Source organism: Entelurus aequoreus, linkage group LG22 (genome assembly GCF_033978785.1).
Source record: "Entelurus aequoreus isolate RoL-2023_Sb linkage group LG22, RoL_Eaeq_v1.1, whole genome shotgun sequence".
In the NCBI taxonomy this organism is placed as follows: domain Eukaryota; kingdom Metazoa; phylum Chordata; class Actinopteri; order Syngnathiformes; family Syngnathidae; genus Entelurus; species Entelurus aequoreus.
This window is the reverse complement of record NC_084752.1, coordinates 4,688,958-4,709,405: the sequence shown is the minus strand read 5'-3', so window position 1 is coordinate 4,709,405 and position 20,448 is coordinate 4,688,958. Positions and strand designations below refer to the sequence as shown.

General features: G+C 34.4%; 2 protein-coding genes across 7 annotated transcripts in view; one reads left to right on the top strand and one right to left on the bottom strand.

The window, feature by feature from the left end:
• Positions 1-20,448, bottom strand: part of LOC133639197 (uncharacterized) — an 86,458-nt gene that overhangs the window by 27,416 nt on the left and 38,594 nt on the right. For both annotated transcript variants that reach the window (XM_062032328.1, XM_062032327.1), the window contains exons 3-4: positions 3,374-3,461; positions 3,216-3,260 (exon numbers count right to left, since the gene is read on the bottom strand). In XM_062032328.1, the coding sequence (XP_061888312.1) occupies positions 3,216-3,260; positions 3,374-3,461 (133 nt within the window). The remainder of the gene's footprint in view (positions 1-3,215; positions 3,261-3,373; positions 3,462-20,448) is intronic.
• rnf150a (ring finger protein 150a) overlaps positions 11,692-20,448 on the top strand; it is a 106,046-nt gene continuing 97,289 nt past the window's right edge. For 3 of the 5 annotated variants that reach the window (XM_062032322.1, XM_062032316.1, XM_062032317.1), the window contains exon 1: positions 11,709-11,810. The gene's annotated coding sequence lies outside the window, so the exon portion shown is untranslated. Of the gene's footprint in view, positions 11,895-20,448 lie in introns of all 5 variants that reach the window. The other 2 variants (XM_062032320.1, XM_062032318.1) reach the window with 2 other exon arrangements.

Genomic DNA, 20,448 nt, shown 5'->3' with positions numbered 1-20,448 from the left:
CCGCCATTTCATTTTATTTGGCCCTCGAAAGCCTGGAAATAATATGTATCAATAAAGTACTGTAACTTTTTTTACTAAATGTATTCTTTCTTCCTGTTTTGGGAGAAAAAAAATATATGTACCCCATGTAACTTAAATATTGTCTAATTATGCAAAAATATATTATCAAACATTGAAACCATTTTTTAAACAAAAATAAATACTAATAATAATGATTTCAAAGCAAATTATCCATCAAATTGTGCAATGTAAAAGTAGCAATAGATTTCATGGTTAAATTGTGAAATTTACTGTGTTTTTTACAGCATTTTTCTCTAAATTAAAAAAAAAGTACTTTTTTACTGTAATAAACTGTGGTGCCGTTTTGGCATTTACGGTAATACACCGAAAAATCTACAGTTGTTGATTTGCAGTAAAAAAAAAAAAAAAAAAAAAGCTAACAAAATTTTACTGTTAAATTGCAGGGGTTTTTTTATTTACAGTTTTTTTTTAAATAATGTAAATTTTACAGTAAAATTCTGGCAACCGAGCTGCTTTTTTTTTTTTTTACCATAAAAACAGCAGTACAGTTTTTCCATTTATAGTAATATACACTACTTTTTGAGGTGAAATTATTGCACTTTTCCATATATTTTTTTACATTTTACTTTTTTTTTTTAAATCTACTAATAAAATGCATAAAAAAATGGTGTAATAATAGTATTCACTGTTAGGCGCGGCCCTTTGGGGCCAAACATAACTGCCATGTGGCCCGCCACTTCATTTTATTTGGCCCTCGAAAGCCTGGAAATAATATGTATCAATAAAGTACTTTAACTTTTCTTACTAAATGTATTCTTTCTTTCTATTTTGGGAGGAAAAAAAATAGATGTATTCGCAAATTATGTTAACTTACCGGTAAGTATTGTCTAATTATGCAAAAATATATTATCAAACATTCAAACCATTTTTTAAATAGAAATAAATACTAATAATAATGATTTCAAAGCAAATTATCCATCAAATTGTGCAATGTAAAAGTAGCAATAGATTTCATGGTAAAATTGTGAAATTTACTGTGTTTTTTACAGCAGTTTTCTCTAAATAAAAAAAAAAGTACTTTTTTACTGTTATACATTGTGGTGACATTTTGGCATTTACAGTAACACACCGAAAAATCTACAGTTGTTGATTTGCGGTAAAAAAGCAAACAAAATTTTACTGTAAAATTGCAGTTTTTTTTTATTTACAGTAAAAACAAAAAAAAATTAAATTTTACAGTAAAATTTTGGCAACCGAGCTGCTTTTTTTACTATAAAAACAGCAGTACAGTTTTTCCATTTATAGTAATACACACTAATTTTTGAGGTGATATTATTGCAATTTTCCATATATTTTTTTACATTTTAATTTTTTTAAAATCTACTAATAAAATGCATAAAAAAATGGTGTAATAATAGTATTCACTGTTAGGCCCTTTGGGGCCAAACATAACTGCCATATGGCCCGCCACTTCATTTTATTTGGCCCTCGAAAGCCTGGAAATAATATGTATCAATAAAGTACTGTAACTTTTTTTACTAAATGTATTCTTTCTTTCTATTTTGGGAGGAAAAAAATAGATGTAATCGCAAATTATGTTAACTTAAGTATTGTCTAATTATGCAAAAATATATTATCAACCATTCAAACCATTTTTTAAATAGAAATAAATACTAATAATAATGATTTCAAAGCAAATTATCCATCAAATTGTGCAATGTAAAAGTAGCAATAGATTTCATGGTAAAATTGTGAAATTTACTGTGGTTTTTACAGCATTTTTCTCTAAATAAAAAAAAAAAGTACTTTTTTACTGTTATACATTGTGGTGACATTTTGGCATTTACAGTAACACACCGAAAAATCTACAGTTGTTGATTTGCGGTAAAAAAAAAAAAAAGCAAACAATTTTACTGTAAAATTGCAGGTTTTTTTTATTTACAGTAAAAACAAAAAAAATGTTAATTTCACAGTAAAATTTTGGCAACCGAGCTGCTTTTTTTACTATAAAACAACAGTACAGTTTTTCCATTTATAGTAATATACACTACTTTTTGAGGTGAAATTATTGCAATTTACCTTATATTTTTTTACATTTTACTTTTTTAAAAATCTACTAATACAATGCATTAAAAAATGGTGTAATAATAGTATTCACTGTTAGGCGCGGCCCTTTGGGGCCAAACATAACTGCCATGTGGCCCGCCACTTCATTTTATTTGGCCCTCAAAAGCCTGGAAATAATATGTATCAATAAAGTACTGTAACTTTACTTACTAAATGTATTCTTTCTTTCTATTTTGGGAGAAAAAAATAATATGTATTCCATGCAATCGCAAAATATGTTAACTTAAATATTGTCTAATTATGCAAAAATATATTACCAAACATTCAAAGCATTTTTTAAATAGAAATAAATACTAATAATAATGATTTCAAAGCAAGTTATCCATTAAATTGTGCAATGTAAAAGTAGCAATAGATTTCATGGTAAAATTGTGAAATTTACTGTAGTTTTTACAGCATTTTTCTCTAAATAAAAAAAAAAAGTACTTTTTTACTGTAATAAACTGTGGTGCCATTTTGGCATTTACAGTAATACACCAAAAAATCTACAGTTGTTGATTTGCGGTTAAAAAAAATATTTAAAAAAAAAGCAAAATTTTACTGTAAAATTGCAGGGGTTTTTTATTTACAGTAAAAACAAAGAAAAAAAAATTTTTACAGTAAAATTTTGTCAACCGAGCTGCTTTTTTTACTATAAAAACAACAGTACAGTTTTTCCATTTACAGTAATATACACTACTTATTGAGGTGAAATTATTGCAATTTACCTTATATTTTTTTACATTTTAGTTTTTAAAAAATCTACCAAAAAAATGGTGTAATAATAACTGTTAGACGCGGCCCTCTGGGGCCAAACATGACTGTCATGTGCCCCTAAGTAAAAAAAAAAAACCTTTGACACCTCTGATGCAAAGTCATTGACTAAAAAGGAGTTCTTAAAACTAGAGTAAACATCTAGAAATAACATTTTGACTCTTGGCAAGTGGCAAATAATTAAATAAATAATAACATCTCCAAAAAAAGGCCCGCAAGGTTCTGGCGGGCCCGATACACTTCTGTCCATGTTCAAAACGTCACGTTAGCATGCAAATAAAGCACATTTTTTTCTTCTACTTTGCACGACTTACTTGAATGTCGTTCATGGACGGAGCGTACAACATCGCGTCGGAATTCTGTAACGGCAACGGGGGTGGAAAAGTTTGAATGCAACACAAATCAGCCTCCGGAGATGAGCTCTCCTCACAAACGTTTGGAATGCAAAATTATTGGTATACCTTTTTCTCACCTTAATGGAGGAAGTCAGATGTCTTAAGCACAGCTGCACCTTTTCAGATTGCCTCACTTCCAGCGCACATGACGTCTTGTTCAAGATGCTGTGGGAGCATAAATAACTGCTTACATTCCTCATGTGCAGCTTGATCCAATACAAATAATAACATTGAAACTATTCAGAGCGAGACACTAAATCTCAAGGACACTAAAGTTCAAAAAGAAAACCATTTAAAAAGCTGTTTGCTATTTTGAAGGGGGGAAAAAAATCCTCGATTTGGAGATTGTGCAATAATTCAAATAAAATTGAAAAACTTTTTTTTTTTTTTTTAAATCTACAAACCCCAAAACCAGTGAAGTTGGTAAATAAAAAACAGAACACAATGATTTGCAAATCCTTTTCAACTTGTATTCAATTGAACAGACTTCAAAGACAAGATATTTCATGTTCACACTGGTCAACTTTATTTTTTCCAAAATCTTAGCTCATTTGGAATTTGATGCCTGCGACATGTTTCAAAAAAAAGCTGGCACGAGTGGCAAAAAAGACGGAGAAAGTTGAGGAATGCTCATCAATTTGGAACATCCCACAGGTGAACGGGCTAATTGGGAACAGGTGGGTGCCATGATTGGGTATAAAAGCAGCTTCCGTGAAATGCTCAGTCATTCACAAACGAGGATGGGGCGAGGGTCACCACTTTGTCAACAAATGCCTGAGCAAATTGTTGAACAGTTTAAGAAAAACCTTTCTCAACCAGCTTTTGCAAGGAATTTAGGGATTTCACCATCTACGCTCCGTAATATCATCAAAAGGTTCAGAGAATCTGGAGAAATCACTGCACGTAAGCGATGATATTACGGACCTTCCATCCGTCAGGCGTCGAAAAAGCGACATCAGTGAGTAAAGGATATCACCACATGGGCTCAGGAACATCTCATCTGAAAATTTGGACAGCCTTATTAGGAGCCTTTGTAACCGGTTTGCTGCAACTAACGATTAAATTGATAATCGATTATTACTTCGATTAATCGATCAATAATCGGATAAAGGAGACAAACTACATTTCTATCCTTTCCAGTATTTTATTGGGAAAAAAACAGCATACTGGCACCATATTTATTTTGATTATTGTTTCGCAGCTGTTTGTACATGTTGCAGTTTATAAATAAAGGTTTATTGAAAAAAATAATAATAATAATTGCCTCTGCGCATGCGCCTAGCATAGAGCAAACAAATCGATGACTAAATTAATCGCCAACTATTTTTATAATCGATTTAATCGATTAGTTGTTGCAGCCCTACTTTGCTTACTTTCTACTAAAAGACAAGTTGTCTATTACTCTATGTTCACTTATTTATTTATTTAATGCTAAAATTGTTATTTGTTTGCAATAAATGTAAATGGGTTATACTTGTATAGCGCTTTTCTACCTTCAAGGTACTCAAAGCGCTTTGACACTATTTTATTACTAATTTATTAATTTATTTTATTTATTACGATTTTTTATTACTATTTTATTATCACTATTAAATAGATTATACTTGTATTGCGCTTTTCTACCTTCAAGGTACTCAAAGTGCTTTGACACTATTTTATTACTAATTTATTTATTTATTTTATTTATTACAAATTTGTATTACTATTTTATTATCACTATTAAATAGATTATACTTGTATAGCGCTTTTCTACCTTCAAGGTACTCAAAGCGCTTTGACACTATTGTATTACTAATTTATTTATTTATTTTATTTATTACAAATTTGTATTACTATTTTATTATCACTATTAAATAGATTATACTTGTATAGCGCTTTTCTACCTTCAAGGTACTCAAAGCGCTTTGACACTATTTTATTACTAATTTATTTATTTATTTTATTTATTACAAATTTGTATTACTATTTTATTATCACTATTAAATAGATTATACTTGTATTGCGCTTGTCTACCTTCAAGGTACTCAAAGCGCTTTGACACTATTTTATTACTAATTTATTTATTTATTTATTTATTTTATTTATTACAAATTTGTATTACTATTTTATTATCACTATTAAATAGATTATACTTGTATAGCGCTTGTCTACCTTCAAGGTACTCAAAGCGCTTTGACACTATTTTATTACTAATTTATTTATTTATTTTATTTATTACAAATTTGTATTACTATTTTATTATCACTATTAAATAGATTATACTTGTATTGCGCTTGTCTACCTTCAAGGTACTCAAAGCGCTTTGACACTATTTCCACATTCACACACTGATGGCAAGGCCCTAACCACAATCAGGAGCAAGGGTGAAGTGTCGTGTTCAAGGACACAACAGACGTGATTAGGATGGCGCATGGCGGGGATTGAACCAGGAACCCCAACACCAACCCAGCCACACCGTCCATAAGAAACATATGTTAAAAGTTAAAGTACCCATGATTGTCACACACATACACACGAGGGGTGATCAAGACCCATCGCCCTTGATCACCCCCTGGGAGGTGAGGGGAGCAGTGGGCAGCAGCGGTTGCCGCGCCCGGGAATACTTTTTGGTGATTTAACCCCCAATTCCAACCCTTGATGCTGAGTGCCAAGCAGGGAGGTAATGGCTCTCGTTTTTATAGTCTTTGGTATGACTCGGCCGGGGTTTGAACTCACGACCTACCCATCTCAGGGTGGACACTCTATTTAAAAGTATCATAAGTTAAAATAAAGACAATAATGACCTTTTTTGTAGTTCAAAGTACATTTTGGTACCGGTACCAAAATATTGGTATAGGGACAACCCTATAATGCAGTAAACTGTCATCTAAATTAATAAAAAATAGTCTTGTCAGGAGAGCGACTTTGCATTTCTGCTCGTTATTTTTCCCTACGCTCGTGGCTCCACAGCTACGTGTTCCCACGCCACGGAATGGACTCGGGTCAACAGCACTCGTGCGCGTTAATCGCCCGTCCAAAACAACGAGTGCCGTTAAAGGAGATTATATTACTTTCACAGCCCTCCAAGGAATGCAACGTCATCGCAGATTATATTCCAAATAGCCACGTTACTTAGCACATTCTCTCCACGGGCTTCAAGGGGTAGTCACCTGGAATGGTTTTCACTTCACAGGTGTGCTAGAAGCTCATGGAGAGAATGCCGAGAGTGTGCAAAGCAGTGATCAGAGCAAAGTGTGGCTATTTTTGAAGAAACTACAATATAAGTCATTGTTTTGTCTGCTCGCGGAAAACAAACATCCTAATAATAATAATAATAATGGATTAGATTTATATAGCGCTTTTCTAGACACTCAAAGCGCTTCACAGAGAAGTGAGAACCCATCATTCATTCACACCTGGTGGTGGTAAGCTAATTTCGTAGCCACAGCTGCCCTGGGGTAGACTGACGGAAGCGGGGCTGCCAGTTTGCGCCTACGGCCCCTCCGACCACCACCTATCATTCATCATTCATTCACCGGTGTGAGCGGCACCGGGGGCAAGGGCGAAGTGTCCTGCCCAAGGACACAACGGCAGCGATTTGGATGTCAAGAGGCGGGGAGCGATCCTGCCACCCTCTACCCACTACGCCATGCTGCCCCTAATCTACGATTTGACTCCCTCAAATGGCCTTGACGCTGTGGAAACAGGACCAGGCTCTTCTGAAAAAACACCCCCCGAGGACACCTCAATGATGGACGCTTTTGACCTCCCTCCCTCCTCAACGACACCTGGAGTTGAACTTTTGCAGGTCGGCCTCAGTCTATAAAAAAACATTACATCATCACGGCGTGATGGTCGGATGGCAGCGCTTCATAGCAGCGGTCGCCCTCCAGGGTCCCAACTCCCCCCGCCCCTCTGTTGCGAGTTTGTCGGGATGATATGTAACGTGTTTATGTGTGCATGGCATGGAGGTTTTTTTCCCACTCCAGACTAGGCCCCCTTAGGACCCCAGTCTAGATTGTATCTTTTTCCCCAGCGTTTGACCTTTTTCCCATTGTTTACGGGACGCCTTATGGCGACCCATCAGCGTTCTTGTTCCGTAACCCTGCACACTGTCTGTTTGTCTCATCTTGAACGGGTTTGTTGTACTTGTGCAACGACAATAAAGACCTATCTGATCTGATCTATAAAACATGTTTTCAGGTATTTCACCTTTTTTTGTTAAGTACATAACTCCACATGTGTTCATTCGTAGCTTTGATGTGACAATCTACAATGTAAATAGTCATGGAAATAAAGAAAAACGCATTGAATGAGAAAGTGTGTCCAAACTTCTGGCCTCTATACTGTATGTCAAAAATACAATAAACAAATAATTTTTTTTTAAAAAGCTCAGTCATAAAAAGTATGGTGTTTTTTTTTACACCACATTATTGTAAATTGATAAAATTGGTGACTAACCTGCTTTTTACCAAAAAAAATCTATGGTCATTTTTGACAGTGCATTACTAATAAACTGAAAAACAGTACCACTGTTATTTTTACCGCAAGATTCTGCCGACTGAGCTGCTACTTTTTTTTTTACCATAAAATCTTTGTTCCCTATTTTTACTAGGGATGTCCGATAATGGCTTTTTTGCCGATATTCCGATATTGTCCAACTCTTAAATACCGATACAGATACCAACCGATACGATATATACAGTCGTGGAATTAACACATTATTACGCCTAATTTGGACAACCAGGTATGGTGAAGATAAGATCCTTTTAAAAAAATAAAAAAAATAAATAAAATAAGGTAAATAAATTAAAAAAACATTTTTGAAAACAGTTACATAGAAACGGGTAATGAATGAAAATGAGTCAAATTAACTGTTAAAGGTTAGTACTATTAGTGGAGCAGCAGCACGCACAATCATGTGTGCTTACGGACTGTATCCCTTGCAGACTGTATTGATATATATTGATATATAATGTAGGAAGCAGAATATTAATAACAGAAAGAAACAACCCTTTTGTGTGAATGAGTGTGAATGGGGGAGGGAGGTTTTTGGGGTTGGTGCACTAATTGTGTTTTTTATCTTGATTTAATTAAAAAAAACCCAAAAAAAACGATACCAATAAGAAAAACAACCCGATACCGATAATTTCCGATATTACATTTTAAAGCATTTATCGGCCGATATTATCGGACATCTCAAATTTTTACAGTTTATTTAAAACAAATTAGAGATGTCCGATAATATCGGCAGGCCGATAAATGCTTTAAAATGTAATATCGGAAATTATCGGTATCGTTTTTTTTGTGTTTTTTTTTTTATTAAATCAAGATAAAAAACACAAGATACACTTACAATTAGTGCACAACCCCCAAAAAACCTCCCTCCCCCATTTACACTCATTCACACAAAAGGGTTGTTTCTTTCTGTTATTAATATTCTGGTTCCTACATTATATATCAATATATATCAATACAGTCTGCAAGGGATACAGTCCGTAAGCACACAGGATTGTGCGTGCTGCTGCTCCACTAATAGTACTAACCTTTAACAGTTAATTTTACTCATTTTTTTATTAATTACTAGTTTCTATGTAACTGTTGTTATATTGTTTTAATTTCTTTTTTATTTATCTTATTTTATTTTATTATTATTTTTTTTAAAAAGTACCTTATCTTCACCATACCTGGTTGTCCAAGTTAGGCGTAATAATGTGTTAATTCCACGACTGTATATATCGGTATCGGTAATTAAGAGTTGGACAATATCGGATATCGGCAAAAAAGCCATTATCGGACATCCCTACTGCAAATGTAAAAACACCACTGACGATTTTCACGGTACATTTGTGGCGACTGAGCAGCCTCGCTGACATTGCATCGATGATCTTTGACGGATTTGGCCCGCCGGTCCCACTTTGGCCATTCCTGCACTCGAGGTTTTTCAAAGCATTCCGCTCGGAGCAAAAACCATCGCACTTCAACACATCGAACACGAACTGCCATCTGAAACGTCGCTACAATGTTTCAGAAGACGCCTGCTAAAGAGGCAGCCGCAAGGAAAAGGCCCGGGGTTTGTTGTCATCACGGCGGCGTTTGAAACGTGCAAAAAGTCCGCCAGAGACAACCCGAGGGTTAAAGCCATCGAGGAAATGACGGCGCTTGACGACCAGCACTTTACCATCGCAGAAGATATTGGACGAATCCACAGGTACAGTCAAATCCACCTTTTTTTGATGCTTTCTTACTTCCAGGTGTGCACAGATTAATCAAATTGGAAATACACGTTTCTTTGTTTTGACTTATTTTTATGCTTGTTAAAGCATGTTTGTTTTCCGCGAGCAGACAAAACAATGACTTATATTCTAGTTTCTTCAAAATAGCCACCCTTTGCTCTGATTACTGCTTTGCACACTCTTGGCATTCTCTCCTTGAGCTTCAAGCACACCTGTGAAGTGAAAACCCTTTCAGGTGACTTACCTCTTGAAGCTCGTCGAGAGAATGCCAAGAGTGTGCAAAGCAGTAATCAGAGCAAAGGGGTGGCTATTTTGAAGAAACTAGAATATAAAACATGTTTTCAGTTATTTCACCTTTTTTTTGTTAAGTACATAACTCCACATGTGTTCATTCATAGTTTTGATGTGACAATCTACAATGTCAATAGTCATGAAAATAAAGAAAACGCATTGAATGAGAAGGTGTGTCCAAACGTAAATGTGAACATAGTTCACAAAAAAAAGGTGAAATAACTGAAAACATGTTTTATATTCTAGTTTCTTCAAAATAGCCACCCTTTGCTCTGATTGCTATCATTCACAATCCTTTTGTTAGACAAAAACACATATTTTCCTTTTCTTATGCATTCTAACTCGTAAATAAACACTAGCAAAAGTCAGCTAACAGTGGCGCCAACGGGATTGGCCCTATTCCGCCCATAAAGCGTTTAAAAAAACATCCAAAAACCTCCGTCAATGTTTTACACTGAAGAAAAGAGCTAAGATTAAGATGAGATTTTAGGAAACGGGTGAGGGAAACAGCACTCAGGGAGCCAGGCAGGAAGTGGAACAGAAAGGAAGAGCGCTGGAAAGTAAACTGAGGAAGAGAATACAAAACTAAAACGCAAGGAAATGTCAGTCCTGTGGGTACAGCACTACTACTGTACTCATCACGGAGTTGAGTGACAACAAAGACTACTTTGATGATCCAGAAACTTATTTTTGAGCCTGAGTATAAGGAGGATGAGCTTCAAGTTTTAGAAGCTGGGTGCTAAACAGATCCAGCTTTAGTGAAACACTGAGCATCATGTAGCAGTATTGCTGAATGCTAAACAAGAAATGCATAATTAAACAATCACTTACTGTATAATGTCTGCTCTCACTGGGATGCCAACTTCCCGTTTAGATGAAGAATTAATCATAATCCTCACGCAGGTAAAAAATAAATCAAATAAAGTGCCCCAACCAAGCATATTTTTGTCTTTCTCATCATTTCCGGGTCAATGTTGAATGTGAAAGTTGTCTAAAAGAGCTAAGATTAAAGACTAGATTTGAGTAAAAAATAACACTAAAAACTAGTAAAATGAACTCGCTGCATGGACACATTATTTTACTAGAGGAGACGTCCTAAATTTAGCTTTTTAGCAGGACTTTTAAGACAGAAATAAGTATTTTATTTTGAAGTGAAGTGAATTATATTTATATAGCGCTTTTCTCTAGTGACTCAAAGCGCTTTTACATAGTGAAACCCAATATCTAAGTTACATTTAAAGCAGTGTGGGTGGCACTGGGAGCAGGTGGGTAAAGTGTCTTGCCCAAGGACACAACGGCAGTGACTAGGATGGCAAAAGCGGGGATCGAACCTGGAACCCTCAAGTTGCTGGCACGGCCGCTCCACCGACCGAGCATTTGATGGCGTGGGAAAAGGCATTTTTAGACCATATGATTTGCCTGAGCGTTGCCTTTTTGCCTTTAGATTTAGAAAAATAAACTAGTTTTTAGTGTAAGTTTGCTGGTTTCAAGAAATGTCAAGATAACTGGCACTAGCATTTACTTCACTTAAGAATATTTTTCAACATATTTTTTTTTTTCTACCGAGAAAAGTGCACTTGTTATTAGTGAGAATATACTTATTTTAAGGTATTTTTGGGTTCATTGAGGTTAGCTAATTTTACTTGTTTTGGAAAGTCTTGACAAGTCGAATTTTCTTGTTATATTGGCAGATAATTTTGCTTAGTTCAAATAAAATACCCTGCTTTTTCGTATTTTTTTTTTTTCTTGTTTTTGAACACTGACTTTTTGCAGTGTGGTAACTTACATTTATGAATATAAAACGTAGCCATCCATGTTTCCTAGTTTTGTATTCTCTTCCCGAGTTTAGTCTTGTTTCCTTTCCAGCGCTCTTATTTTGTTTTCCACTTCCGGCCCGGCTCCCTTCGCGCGGTTTCCCTCACCTGCCTGTGATGAGCGTCGGGCATGGAGGACGTGTCGCGAGCGCGCATTGCTGCGGTTGTTATGACCCCAAAATGGCGACGTGCGGGTAAGAGTCGTTTAATTCTCAAGACCACCAACGATGTAGGCAGTAGGGAAGCAGGAATATGTGCCAGTTAAAGCGACACAACAGGTGTAGTAGTACAAATACCGTGACAAACATAATTCACCACACCTGTTTACCTGACTTTGTCCTCATTATCCACCGCCATTGTTCTATTGTACACAACAATGTTGTTCTTGTTTACCATTCATATATGCTGTTAAACTGCAACGACTATATATAATATAATACTGATGATAGTATATATGATAGTATATATCTGTATCATGAATCAATTTAAGTGGACCCCGACTTAAACAAGTTGAAAAACTTATTGGGGTGTTACCATTTAGTGGTCAATTGTACGGAATATGTACTTCACTGTGCAACCTACTAATAAAAGTCTCAATCAATCAAGACTGAAATCTAAGTTAGATGAAATATCTCAAATAAGGGTGATATTAGCTTATTTTCTGTCTGATAAGATCATTCTTCTCACTAAGCAGATTTTATGTTAGAGCAGGGGTCACCAACGCGGTGCCCGCGGGCACCAGGTAGCCCGTAAGGACCAGATGAGTAGCCCGCTGGCCTGTTCTAAAAATAGCTCAAATAGCAGCACTTACCAGTGAGCTGCCTCTATTTTTTAAATTGTATTTATTTACTAGCAAGCTGGTCTCGCTTTGCCCGACATTTTTAATTCTAAGAGAGACAAAACTCAAATAGAATTTGAAAATCCAAGAACATTTTTTAAAGACTTAGTCTTCACTTGTTTAAATAAATTCATTAATTTTTTTACTTTGCTTCTTATAACTTTCAGAAAGACAATTTTAGAGAAAAAAATACAAACTTAAAAATGATTTTAGGATTTTTAAACACATACCTTTTTACCTTTTAAATTCCTTCCTCTTCTTTCCTGACAATTTAAATCAATGTTCAAGTTTTTTGTTTTTTTTTATTGTAAAGAATAATGAATACATTTTAATTTAATTCTTCATTTTAGCTTCTGTTTTTTTCGACGAAGAACATTTGTGAAATATTTCTTCAAACTTAAGATTAAAATTAAAAAAAAATATTCTGGCAAATCTAGAAAATCTGTAGAATCAAATTTAAATCTTATTTCAAAGTCTTTTGAATTTCTTTCAAAAATTTTGTTCTGGAAAATCTAGAAGAAATAATGATTTGTCTTTGTTAGAAATATAGCTTGGTCCAATTTGTTATATATTCTAACAAAGTGCAGATTGGATTTTAACCTATTTAAAACATGTCATCAAAATTCTAAAATGAATCTTAATCAGGAAAAATTACTAATGATGTTCCATAAATTATTTTTTTAATTTTTTCAAAAAGATTCGAATTAGCTAGTTTTTCTCTTTTTTTTCGGTTGAATTTTGAATTTTAAAGAGTCGAAATTGAAGATAAACTATGTTTCAAAATTTAATTGTCATTTTTTTTGTGTTTTCTCCTCTTTTAGACCATTCAATTAAGTGTAAATATCATTAATTATTAATAATAACATAGAGTTAAAGGTAAATTGAGCAAATTGGCTATTTCTGGCAATTTATTTAAGTGTGTATCAAACTGGTAGCCCTTCGCATTAATCACTACCCAAGAAGTAGCTCTTGGTTTCAAAAAGGTTGGTGACCCCTGTGTTAGAGTGTTTTACTTGTTTTAAGTGTTTTGCTCCTAAAAGATCTCAGTAAGATATTACAGCTTGTTGCTGAGATTTGATGAGCTATATTGAGTAAAACATGTTTGAAACTAGAATATCAACTGTTGCAAAGCTGTGTCATCAACACTCACAAGTATAAAACTACTTTTTTAAAGTAATCATTTCTTATTTCAAGCATGAACAAAAAAAATAAAAATCATGATTTTGACACAATTGTCTCATAATTAAAACAGATGACAGCCAAATGGACTTTGCTGTTTTATTTTCAATGAAACAATAGAAAATAGGTACTCATATAGTAGTACAGTTGGCACAGTACAGTAAACTGACAGTTAATATTTAAACATTTAACAATTTTGAACAGAAATAGTTCATGCACATTCAGATGAATTCTTCAAAATTACAATTAAAAAGAGCGCCCACTTGGCGTGATGAAGTCATGTTATCGATGGAAAAATGCATTTTTAGACCATATGATTTGCCTGAGCGGCTAGGAGACCCCGAGAGTAACAAGCGCTTGCCTTGTTGCCTTTCCATTAGTGTACAGCTCCACTAATGGACATTGGAGTGTTACTTTCAAAGGCAAAATGAAAGTATTGCTAGAAACATAATTTTATATGGGACTTTATTGTATTATATGTATAGTACATGTTCCAAAAAGAAAAAAGCATAAAACACAGTATATTTAAATATACTAAATGTAAAAAAGGGAATAAATATTCAAAATAATCTAGTTTGGTTACGCCATCATGAGCGTATCCAGATGTATGCAGATGACACGGTTATTTATACTTGGGGAAAGGACGCTGAAACGGTTGCCAGAAAACTTACAGCAGCCATGGAGAAGGTGGCAAGATGGCTACATGACTCTTGTCTTACATTAAACATTAAGAAAACTGCATCAATGTATTTTGTAAACAAATATAAAATGTCATCCTTTCCAAATATAACGGTTAATAAGGAAATAATACAAAATGTTAGTGAATATCGTTACCTGGGTGTCATTTTAGAGCCAACACTTGGCTTTAAAAAACATATCAAACAGATGTGCCAGAGTCTTAAATACAACATAAAAACGTTCAAATGTATCAGGAATTCATTAACACTGGAGGCAGCTCAAACTTATTTTAATGCAATGATTATGTCTCGTTTTTATTATTGTATAACATGTTGGTCGCAGGCAAGCAAAATGACACTGAGGCCATTGGAAACTTTGCACAAACAATCCCTCAAAATCCTTGACCGAAAACCACAACACCACCATCGCTGTTTAGTTCTCCAAAAATATAGATTGTTAAATTTAGCTAACATTCAAAGATTAGCATCAATACGAATGGCCCATCGAATCCTAAATAACACTGCACCAGCGCCACTTAAGCACTTTGTCCAGTTTACATCTGCTGTGACAACTAGAAACACACGAGCCTCCACCAGGGGGCAGTGTAGCGTACCCAGATGTAAAACCTCTTTTGCACAATCAGCCTTTTCATATAAAGCCATAAAGGAATGGAAGGACCTCACAACAAACTTGAAAAGTCTAACAGATTACTCTTCATTCACAATTGAAGTTAAAAGGTGGCTTTGGAGCAATCAAAGCTGCTCACACGGTCACTTAGATGGACATTATGTTTGACACATCAACCTAATGTGTATTATATTTATCCATGAGAGCATTTTTATTGTAAATTGTGAGGTGTGTGTGTTAAAATCATGGTTGTTTTTACAAATGATGACAGATGTGAACAAAAGCATGTATTGTCTTTGTGTGATGATGTAAATGAGGTGTGGTTGTATTGTATATTAAGTATATGTGTACATGAAAGGGCATTTTATGACTTTTCTTCATTTAAAAACATGCTATAGTATGTTTTTATTGTCATAATTTTATTGCATGATTTTTGTTTAATTTAGGTAGCCAGGGACTGCAGATAGAAATGAGCTATTTAGCTATAATCTGGTACAGAACATATCTGTCTTTGAGCTTAATGTTTCTGTGCATTGTCCCTTCAAATAAAGACTAAACTAAACTAAGCGCAAAAGTTTCAACTACAATTCTAAATAAGATGTCAAAAGCAAACTGAAATCAAATACACACAGCTTAAAGATTGATCAATACCTATTTATGATGATTTATCAAAATATAAAAGAAATATACCTGAACAGAACGCTCATGATGGTTACACCAAAAAGTAACGCTATGAATCGCGTTTTTCCAAGTTTTTTGGGCATTTTTATGCTATTTCCAAGCATCTCCTTTTTATTATCGTTGATTTTAAATAGTCAAACTAATGCATATTATATATGCATGCCCTAGTAAACAAAAAAAAAGTCATATTTATTTTTGATTGTTACATTTTGAAGTACATTTGTGCAGGTGGGTGCAAATGTACCCATTACCAGAGCTGTACACATTAAGAACAATAAATTAGTTTTTAGTGTAAGTTTGCTGGTTTCAAGAAATGTAATGCCGAGTGCATATCATTATGTCAAGATAATGGCACTAGCATTTACTTATTTTAGGAATATTTTTCAACATATACAGCAAAAACGTCTCTTTTTTTTCTACCAAGAAAAGTGCAGTTATTAGTGAGAATATACTTATTTTAAGGTTTTTTTGGGTTAATTGAAGTTAGCTAATTTTACTTGTTTTGGAAAGTCTTGACAAGCCAAATTTTCTGGTTCTATTGGCAGATAATTTTGCTTAGTTCAAATAAAATACCCCTAATTTTTTTTTCTTTTTTTCTTGTTTTTGAACACTGACTTTTTGCAGTGCATTCATATATGCAGTTAAGAGTGAGTAATTGGGTGCGGCCCCTTTAAGTGACCGTCAAAGAGTTTTACCCAAAGGTGCACTGCAAAAAGTCAGTGTTCAAAAACAAGAAAAAAAAAAAAAAAAAATTAGGGGTATTTTATTTGAACTAAACAAAAGTATCTGCCAATAGAACAAGAAAATTTGGCTTGTCAAGACTTTCCAAAACAAGTCAAATTAGCTAACTTCAATTAACCCAAAAATACCTTAAAATAAGTATATTCTCACTAATAACAAGTGCACTTTTCTTGGTATATAAAAAAAAGAGACCTTTTTGCTCAATATGTTGAAAAATATTCTTAAAATAAGTAAATGCTAGTGCAGTGGTTCTTAACCTGGGTTCGATCGAACCCTAGGGGTTCGGTGAGTCGGGCTCAGGGGTTCGGCTGGAGGTCAAAACACACCCGACTCATCGTGTAAATAAAAACTTCTCCCTATCGACGTATTACGGATACGGCAACAGCAGAAGTCAGACTGATTTGCAGGTGTGTAATTTGTTGTGAGTTTATGCACTGTGTTGGTTTTGTTGTTTGAACAAGGTGATGTTCATGCACGCTTCATTTTGTGCACCAGTAAAAAAACATGGTAACACTTTAGTATGGGGAACATATTCACCATTAATTAGTTGCTTATTAACATGCAAAATAGTAACATATTGGCTCTTAACTAGTCATTATTAAGTACTTATTAATGCCTTATTCGGCATGGCCTTATTATAACCCTAACCCTCTAACCCTGGCCCTAACCCTCTAACCCTAACCCTAACCAAATAACTCTAAATTAAGTCTTTGTTACTTAGATTATGTTCCCCTAGTGTCCAAAAAACTCTCAATTAAGTCTTTGTTACTTAGAATATGTTCCCCATACTAAAATGTTACCAAAAACATAACTTTGTCTTGAATTTTGAAAAAAAAAAAAATTTTATTTTTCACTAAAGAAGGGTTCGGTGAATGCTCATATGAAACTGGTGGGGTTCGGTACCTCCAACAAGGTTAAGAACCACTGTACTAGTGCCATTATCTTGACATAATGATATGCGCTCGGCATTACATTTCTTGAAACCAGCAAACTTATACTAAAAACTAATTTATTTTTCTTAATGGAAAGGCAACAAGGCAAGCGCTTGTTACTCTCGGGGTCTCCTAGCCGCTCAGGCAAATCATATGGTCTAAAAATGCATTTTTCCATCGATAACATGACATCATCGCGCCAAATGCGTGCTCTTTCAGTCAATTATTGCGCATACATACATATATAATTTTTTCTGCCATACAAACCAGGCCAAAACCAACTTGTCATCTGTCACCAACACGCATACCACTAAACCACTGGTGCGTTTATGGCCACACAAAAAGTCGGACAACTCAAACACCACACAAAGTTACACTATGACTCCTCAGTCATACGTGTGCTTATTCTACTGTCATTTATTATTAATGTTAATTTATTCATATTAATCATGGAATGCGGTTACTAGAGAAAGTTACAAGAATGCACACTTCATCCTATGCTTACATTTCATTGTGCAACATGAGGATGTTTAAGGGGAACTAAAAGTGATCTCTGAAAGGGGTACAAATGATTTTCAAAGCAGTGCTTTTGGTATAAAGTTAAGTTAGGTTAAATGAAAGTATTATTATTATTATTATTATTATTTATCTATCTTACGGTATTTATCAAAAATAATATTGAGCAAAATTTTTTGAAATATTGTCAATGTGGCCCTCTAGCAGTGCTCGGGCTGCTCATGTGGCCCCCGGTAAAAATTAATTGCCCACCCCTGCCACAGATGTTAAGGATAGAGGTATTGCTTTAGTGATATTTTGAAACAGATTTTTTGAACAACAACATTGATACTTTTCATAAATTTTTCCATACGTAAACAAACTGTCCATAAATTGTCTGACAGCCCAAATATCTACAGATTTGCATTCTTTTATACCGTATTTTTCGGAGCATAAATCGCACCGGCCGAAAATGCATAATAAAGAAGGAAAAAAACATACCGATATATAAGTCGCACTGGAGTATAAGTCACATTTTTTGGGGAAATGTATTTGATAAAAGCCAACACCAAGAATAGACATTTGAAAGGCAATTTAAAATAAATAAAGAAAAGTGAACCACAGGCTGAATAAGTGTACGTTATATGAGGCATAAATAACCAACTGGTATGTTAACGTAACATATTATGGTAAGAGTCATTCAAATAACTATAACATATAGAACATGCTATACGTTTACCAAACTATCTGTCACTCCTAATCGCTAAATCCCATGAAATCTTATACGTCTAGTCTCTTACGTCAATGAGCTAAATAATATTATTTGATATTTTACGGTAATGTGTTAATCATTTCACACATAAGTCGCTCCTGAGTATAAGTCGCACCCCCGGCCAAACTATGAAAAAAACTGTGACTTATAGTCCGAAAAATACGGTACTAACTCAGTTCTCATGTTAGCGCTATTATGCAATTATTATTTATTAATTATTTATTATTATTATTCTTTAAATTGAAATTAGTACCTTCTCATTTAGATGAGCACGGCGAGATTCTGACTGGCTCCGAGGCCTAGATGAATGTCACCCAGCAGCGACTAAGTTTGTGGTCAAATGTTTGCATTTTTCGGTAGGTGGATGTTCAATTGTAGTCCGAGAGAAGTTGCATGTTTTCCTGTGACCAGATTTGCTCTGTCATTATAATATACAGGTGAAAGTCATACCATGAATTGATTTACGTGGACTTAAACAAGTTGAAAAACTTATTGGGGTGTTACAATTTAGTGGTCAATTGTACGGAATATGTACTGTACTGTGCAATCTACTAATACCAGCTTCAATCAATCAATCAATATTAGATAGTGGTGTAAAAGTCCATTCATGTCAGCAATTAGACTTCTTAGACTTCGACACCCTTTTTATTGTCATTCACATTTGAACTTTACAGTACAGATAAGAACAACATTGTGTTGCATTAGCTTGTTGTAGTGCAGGATAAAAGAGCAATAAGGTGCATATATAAATAAATAGATTACTGTACAGATAAATATATTGCACGTTCGCATATGCATCGACGTTTATGGGTGTATGTTATATTGTCTTTATATTCCAGCGAGTTAATCCGTTTTGGGGGGGAATTTAGGGGATTGTTATGATGCGTTCAAGAGTCTGATGGCCTGAGGGAAGAAGCTGTTACAGAACCTGGAGGTTCTGCTACGGAGGCTGCGGAAACCTCTTTCCAGAGTCCAGCAGTGAAAACAGTCCTTGGTGGGGACTGTTATTAATTAATAAAAATTAATTAACTTCAAATGTGAAACTAATATGTGATATTAACTTATTACATGCAAAGTGAGATATGTCAAGCCTTTATTTGTTGTTTTTTTTTATCATCATGACTTACAATTTGACTTTCAATTCAGTTTTCATAAACTGTAAGCCATAACCATCCAAATTATAACTAACAAAGACTTGACATATCTCACTTTGCATGTAAGAAGTTCATATCACGTGTTACTAAATGTTAAATGATTGTGTATATTTACGAAAAAGTTATTTTTTCTCCAAGTATGAGCCTCTTGAGACCTCACAGTAGGCGTTGTAAAGTCATGCTACCTTTAAACAAAGTTGATGCTAATCCACCATTTTTTCTCTTTTTTTCCTATTAAAAACCGGTAAGAGAACCGTTAAGGAACCAATTTTTTAAGCAGAAGCGAAAGTGGAATTTAAACCGGAAACATCTTATCATATCACATCCCTAGAGACTGGTGAGGGAAACAGCACTCAGGGAAACAGGCAGGAAGTTTGAGTTTGAGTTTGAGTTTATTTCGAACATGCAAGCATACAACATGATACATCACAATTTCCAGTTTCTCTTTTCAACATGTTCGAAAAGGAGTAGGAAGAAGCAGAGCTTATTTAATCCTACCCCTTTTCTTTACATAACAATTGCTAAAACTTTTTGTTCACTTCCTGTTCACAATTTATTCACAATAAACTCCATAAGTAATCACAATAAAAATAAATAATAGTAAAAATTTAATAATAATAATTATTGAAGTAAGTCATATTTCATATGCAGTGTTTCCCATAAACTGCCAAGATACCTGTGGCGGTGGGGGCGTGGCTGTGGGCGTGGTCAACATGACATCATTGAGTAATTTGC